The 7,663-nt window shown below is 32.8% G+C and overlaps 1 protein-coding gene across 9 annotated transcripts in view; it reads right to left on the minus strand.

Moving 5' to 3' along the window:
* LOC137655668 (1-phosphatidylinositol 4,5-bisphosphate phosphodiesterase delta-4-like) overlaps positions 1-7,663 on the minus strand; it is a 277,338-nt gene that overhangs the window by 5,881 nt on the left and 263,794 nt on the right. For all 9 annotated transcript variants that reach the window (XM_068389616.1, XM_068389620.1, XM_068389621.1 and 6 more), the window contains 3 exons: positions 7,220-7,399; positions 6,912-7,053; positions 5,620-5,774 (listed from right to left, as the gene is read on the minus strand). In XM_068389616.1, coding sequence (XP_068245717.1) covers positions 5,620-5,774; positions 6,912-7,053; positions 7,220-7,399 — 477 coding nt within the window. The remainder of the gene's footprint in view (positions 1-5,619; positions 5,775-6,911; positions 7,054-7,219; positions 7,400-7,663) is intronic.

Here is a 7,663-nt window from a genome sequence, read left to right on the forward strand (position 1 = left end):
CAAGAATTTGAGGTTGCAGCGAAAAAAGGAATTAACGAGTTTGAGCGAGACTCGAACACCAGTCTGGCGATTACCAGTCACGGATGTTACCACATCAGCCATCATAACCTTATTAAACTTTTACTACTGTACACTTATTATGCTACAGAACACATTGAACTTTTTAATTTTAACTTTTAACTTAAATATTCTGGTCTAAACTAAATCTAAGCAAATTGATTAACAGTAAATTCTTATTTACACTTTATGCCGACCCTGCTACAGAACCTGATGCCCAGTAATTTTCTAAGAAAACCTGGTTTCTTTTGAATAACTTTTTGAAAAAACTGACTTGGCATACCACTGCACTACTGGAAAAAACTCTTTCCAAAGAAGGATTCTTACAGATATTAATAGAGGTAGCTGCACTTCCACTTTATGACATTGAACCTGTAAAGTTCTACATCTGACTCTAATCTAATTCTCGGTGTGCTTCAGTCATTAAACCCTTAACAAGAAACCACATAGCCTTTGGAAAGATGCAGCCCCAATATGTTAATCCTTTAAATACAATTGGGAATGTTTTCCCTAATATTTCTTTCTAATCTAAATAAAACTTAATAGGTTTCACAGGAAAAAGAAATCTGCTCTCTGGTAGATCACCATATTTCCTCTCCAATTAGGGAATGTTAGAAAATTGAGGCTAACCACTGATCTTAAAATTTCAGCTCTGAATGAAGGTAAGGAGAAAAAATAATTTTCTCATCTTCGTTCATTACAGGCAAAAACCTCCAGTCCACAAATGTGTTCAGTCGATGCTAAACCTTGAATGAAAACTTTCAGTTGTAAGATCTTTAAAATTAAGATCTTCCATTTAAAAGGATAACTTTAAAATTATGACTACATTTAGATTCAAGTAATTCATTCTGATAAATGTAACTCTCTCAATTTAGAAAACCAGATTACATAAGCATTAATACCTGAAGTGGATAATTCTATGCCTTGATGCTCGAGTACAGTATTAAACATGGACCTATAATCCTTAATAGCATCAATAAGCCATTTCCTCTCATGAAAGGAAATGAAAAAACTTAAGCTATCTAGACCAAGTTTTGTTAATGAAACATTCCTTGATTTGTACCAATCTAATTACATAATCCATTGACTTTGAAACAAATTATTGGTGGATACCTTTAGGGACCTAAGATACACAATCCTAAGGACTTAGAAAAAACTGTTCCTCCTACTGGGATTTTAAATAACCGGCATAACATCCTCTCATAAATTGACAAGACCTGTAGACATTCCAAACAGACCCCTGTCAAAGTAAAATCCTAAAGTCTTATCATTCCTATGAATAGGCTCATTTAAATGTTCCAAAGAAAAATCTTGTGATATAGTACTGTAGTTACTATATGAGAGATAGGGAGAAAAGAAGGGTTCACAAGAAACACATACATGTCAATTTGGTTCTGGAGGCTACTTATGTCATGCCTTTATCCATATTTAATCTTATATTATTACTAATATTACTAGCTAAGCCACAACCCTAATTGGACAAGTAGGATGCTATAAGCCTAGGGTCTCCAATAGGGAAAAATAGCCCAGTGAGGAAAGGAAATAAGGAAATAAACAAACTATATGAAAAGTAATAAACAATTAAAATAAAATATTTCTAGAACAGTAACAGCATTACAACAGATCTTTCATATATAAACTATAAAAAGAGACATGTCAACCTGTTATCATAAAAACATTTGCTGCAAGTTGGAACTTTTGAAGTTCTATTGATACAACTACCCAATTGGGAAGATCATTCCACAACTTGGTCATAGCTGGAATAAAACTTCCAGAATACTGATTAGTATTGAGCCTCACGATGGAGAAGGCATGACTATTAGAATTAACTGCATACCTAGTATTAAAATCAGGGTGGTACTGTCTGGGAAGATCTGAATGTAAAGGATGGTCAGAATGATGAAAAATCTCATGCAACATGCATAACGAACTAATTGAACAACGGTGCCAGAGATTAGTAACTAGATCCAGATTTAGAAATTTAATAGACCATAAGTTCATGTCCAACAAATTAAGATGAGAATCAGCAGCTGAAAACCAGACAGAACAATACTAGCAAAAAGGTAGAATGAAAGAATTAAAACGCTTCAGAATAGATTGATCACCGAAAATCTTACAAGACTTTCTCAATAAGCCAATTTTTTGTGCAGTTGAAGAAGACATACTTAATGTGTCTCTCAAAAGTAAATTTGTTATCGAGACTCACACCTAAAATTTTAAGTCATACAGTTAAAGAAGCATTATTAATATTAAGATCCGGATATTGAGGAGCAACTGTCCTCTACCTACTTACAATCATACTTTGAGTTTTGTTAGGATTCAACTTATGCAATATAATTTGCACCATACACTAATTTTAGCAAGATATCTAGGGAACCAATACAGATACACACACCAAAGTGTGTTACTGTGCATCAGAAACTATCAACATAAGGAAACAACTCCATATGGAAACACACTGGTTTCCTCCTTTTAAACACACAAATCATAAATGCTGCTGCAAACTCATGAGACCCATCCAAAATAGTTTCGTCTAAACAAATTAGGTAACCTAAAATAAATACAGATCTTTGTGACCTACAATTTTCTATAAGAGCTGACATAACCATTATTCCACAAAAATAAGATCAATTATACTCTCTACTTTATTCTAACAAACAGCATTTCTTTATTCAACTTACTTCAATGACCAGTATTAAAAACTTCCTTTGTACTAACAATGGGTTCAAGAGAATTGCTTGATCCGAGCAAAAAGGAAGTTTAATACTAAAATTTCTTATTTTCATACTCACCTGATGTTCATATTGCTTATTCTCCAAAAGCTCAGTTTAATCACCATTTACTCAAAATTTTTTGTAGAAATTTAAAAGTTCCCATTTTCTTCCCTTCAATAAATATATGCCCTTAGTAAAGAAAGGGGCATTCTAACAGTAAGGGGTAAACATATGCCTTTGTCTCTTTAGATTCAAAGTCAAAATTATCCTTTTCTTGTACATACCAATAGAAAGTGGGGAGGGTGGGGATGTACAAGAACATAAGGTGAGTGTAGGAACAAGAAATTTTATTATTAAAATTCGGTTTATTTCTATACACCTCCCCTGATGAATCACCTTTGAAAAAAGTTGTATGAGCAGATTGACTTAGTACGGCAACCTTCTTCAACACTACAGAAGCCAAAGATCTGTGAACCACTTCCTTTGAGACCAGAAAGGAGCTATTACAGTATTGTCATCCTGATGTTTGTAGAAATCTGAAACTTGTTTAACACCAGGAAAACCATGGCAAATGGTTGGAGTGATAAGTAAAAAGCGCATATTTCACGCAGGAATACTAAAATATCTACACTAATATCTTGGCATATAAAGGAACGAGGCTATCACCTTGGTTGTAAGCCTGGCTAATTGTAGGTGTCTAAAAGATCAGATAGAAATGTAGGACACCTATGTTATCTCTGTTAAAGGCCAAAGTTAATACAGAATTCAAAGTTCTATAAGAATAACTTGGATTTGAAAGATACTGTGTAGCAATAGACATTACTGAAAAGTCCATTGAAACCACTAGTCTGCACTCATTCCTATTTATAACATGCTCTTTGGACTTTCTCACATCTATCCTTCTGTAAACTAGGGCTTTCTTCACTTCATCCATCCACCCAACCTAGGCCTTTGTCTTGCACTTCTTCCATCAACTCCTGCATTCATCACCTTTTTCAGCAGACGGCTATTTTCCATCCTCTCTACATGGCCATGCCACCTCACATTCATATCCACCCTAGCTGCTAATTCTTTTCACACACCCATTCTCACCCTCATTACTTTGTTCCTAACCCTATCTAATCAAAATGCATCAACCATACTCCTCAGACATTTCATCTTAACACATTCAATTTCTGTCTCTCCACTTTCATTTAACACAACTCTGATCCATACATCATAGTTGGTACAATCACTTTTTCATACAAAACTCTCTTTACATCCATCCCTAACCCTCTAATCTTTACCACTCCCTTTACTGACCCAAATACTTTACATCCTTCTTTCACTCTGATGTATATCTTCCACTTCACCATTTGCAGCAAAAACAGAACCCAACTGATCTACTTCAAGTAACTTTCCATTGGACAGGACATTCAATCTAGTACCAACATCCCTTCTCCGTGCATCTCATAGCCTTTCTCTTACCTCCATTAACTGGTAACTTCCTTCTCTCACACACCCTTCCAAACTCTTACTAATCGACCCCACTTCTTGTTCAAGTATATATATATATATATATATATATATATATATATATATATATGTGTGTGTGTGTGTGTGTATATATATATACATATATATATGTGTGTATATATATATGTGTGTGTGTATATCCTATGTGTATATATATATATATATATATATATATATATATATATATATATATATATATATATATATATATATATATATATTATATATATATATTATATATATATATATATATATATATATATATATATTATATATATATATATATTATATATATATATATATATATATATATATATTATATATATACATATATATTATATATATTATATATATATATATATATATATATATATATATATATATATATATATATATATATATATATGTATATAATATACAAATTAGGTTCTCAAAATATCTACATCAACAGAAAATGGATGACTTAATTCACAATGATTTTTTATCAATATTTTTAGAGATCATTCCGATATTTGGTTTGTACATATTTATTACCTTGGTAGCAAGATTGTTCAGGTACAATTTTTCATCTTTCAGGTAATAGCTTATATCACTTTTAACATGAGAATTTTGACCTACAGTTTCCCTCCTCCATTTACTGTGTAGGTGCAATGACAATAGTACAGTAATCTGTTGGCCTCAGAAATCTAATATGAATATTTATTTCTTTTCTTTTTTAAATTAACGGGTCACAGAATTATATTTAATGAATCAATTTAATAGATTAATACAAGCCAGACTGCATAGATATTTTTGGCAATTTTTCATAGTTCCTGTAAAATGCTAAGTGGCAGTGAAAAAAATAACCATAATAGTTGAAGTCAAATTTGAAATTCCCAAAAATATCCAACTTTGTACATTTATTTAAACTTATGGGTAGAAATTTTTGCATCCTTTGAAGTTCACATGTAAAGGAATGTTTGTATGTTATTTTATAGGACCTCTCACCATTTCATATAATAGAAGCATTCAGTTGAAACTACTTTAAAGTGTGAATTACTGTATAGCATAATGGTCTACTAGAAATACACCACATCCTTACAGTAGACTGTCAAGAAAGTTCCATATTATTTTCCTTTTCTTAGTTAAAGAGCTACTAGATTAACTCTACACTAATTATTAAATGCCAGTGGCCAGCACATTTTACATGTATTTTATAGTTAAAAAACCACTTCAAATACTGTCAAACGAGTTTTTCTGGGTTTTCATGCATCCAGCAAAAGAGGCTTCAAAATTGAACAAACACTTACAAAATTATCATCAAATAAAATATACTTAATTCTTAAATACTCACCATTGTTCTTTACTACTTTTGTGCGCTGTTTCTGCTTATCAAGTGGATGTCCGCGAACTTTAACTTGCACATATGGGTCTACAATATCACCTTTTTTAGCAGAGTTTGGTAAATGTTGCCCACTTAAAATGGTGACTCTAACAGTTTTAGAATACCTAAAAATAAAAACAAAAAATTAATACAACTAAATGCCAAACTTTCTTGTTACAAATCAACAAAGTTGTTCATAAACTTATGAGAAGCTTTGTGGGTTTCCCCTTCTAAAATGTTACAATCTGTAAAGTAACAAAGACCTCTCTTTAATCAAAGATTGAACTTGGTATTCTGTGGTTTATTTCTGGCCCAAGATCAGCAAAATAAACCAAAGAATACAAGCAGGATGGAAGAATTGGAAAAAAGTGCGTGGAGTACTATGTGACAGGAAAATAGGGGTTAAGTTGAAAGGTAAAGTACACAGGACAGTTGTGAGACCGGCAATGATGTATGGAGTGGAGACATGGGCAATAAAGAAGACAGAAGAGAAGAAGATGCATGTGGCAGAGATGAGAATGTTGAGATGGATGTGTGGGGTAACAAGCAGACATAAGATATGGAATGAAGTAATTAGGGGTACCACAGGAGTTACAAAACTATCAGATAAGATCCAAGAAAGTAGACTGAGGTGGTACGGTCATGTCATGAGAAGAGATGAACAGTATATTGGGAGGAGAGTGATGGAAATAGAGGTACAGAGAACGAGAAGGAGAGGGAGACCAAAGCGAAGGTGGGTGGACTGTATCAAGGATGACCTTCGATCAAAGGGATTAACCGGTGCTGAGGTGTGGGACAGAGGTAGATGGAGAAAGCTGACCAGAAACATTGACCCCACATAGAAGTAGGAAAAGATGTAGACAAAGAATAAGAAGAAGAATTGAAAAAAATGGTTAAAAGTACTCGAGTAGAAAGTAAAAACTAGTTATCATGCATATCAAGTACTTTCAACCATTGTTTTCAATAAAGACTAGTAATTCACTGAAACGTACTAAAAATAAACTCTTAAATGCACATCATTAATTGAAATTGCTCATCCAGTACAAAAACTAAGGGGTTAGTTGAGAGGGTGGTGTATAGTGCTGACACCTGCCTTGCCATCAAGACACATTATACTGCATAGAGATATGCAGCCTGCTGATTAATGTTGTAATTTGCAACACAGATAATTATTCTAAACAAAGTTTCATAAGACAAGAGATATGTGCACCTATCACCTCAACTAATAATAACTAGTATATATTCATATCAATCACACCTACCTGTTTGATAATTCTGATGGACTGTAAGGCTCCTTTTTCAACAAGATATCTGGTTTCAACACATAACCACAATTACCATTGCTTCGGAACAAGGCATCATTGTAAAAGTTACCCTTGTCTTCTGTCTGCATATTCAGTGCCACTGAGGAGACATAAGCATACAATCAAACCAAGTGTTTTCTCAAAATAAAACTATAAATACATCAATATAGTTTGACAATTACAATTTGTCTTAAAAAAGGAAAGCAGAATTATTCTGTAGAATTCTTCATTAGGTAATATTGCTGTGATGAATTCAATAGCCTTACCTATCTGACATCCAACACTCCAGAAAGGATAAGGTTTCAGATTAGATGAATCTGCTCGAGTACCATGGGGGTATATCTTCGTTACATGTCTCTCTGTAAATTTCACAAAGTCATCTGGACTGTTTTCAAACAATCCATATGCTTTTGTTTCTCCTATCGAGGGCGTATTTACACACTTATCTGGAAACATTGAAGATAAAAATAAAAATTGACATTGATGCTGAAAGAAAAACCTACATAATGGAAAGAAAAACCTACATAAGGGAAAGGAAATGACTGTACAGTACATCGTAAATTTCTCAAGTACAGTATAGTGAAATCACAACTTATGTAACATTCACTTTAAATGGATAATTGTGGAAAATTTAATCTAATAACACATAAAACAGTATACTTTCATGAAAAAAAAAAAAAAAAAATGACAAGCAATAAACTTTAAGGGGC

This window comes from Palaemon carinicauda, chromosome 16, assembly GCF_036898095.1.
Source record: "Palaemon carinicauda isolate YSFRI2023 chromosome 16, ASM3689809v2, whole genome shotgun sequence".
NCBI lineage: Eukaryota > Metazoa > Arthropoda > Malacostraca > Decapoda > Palaemonidae > Palaemon > Palaemon carinicauda.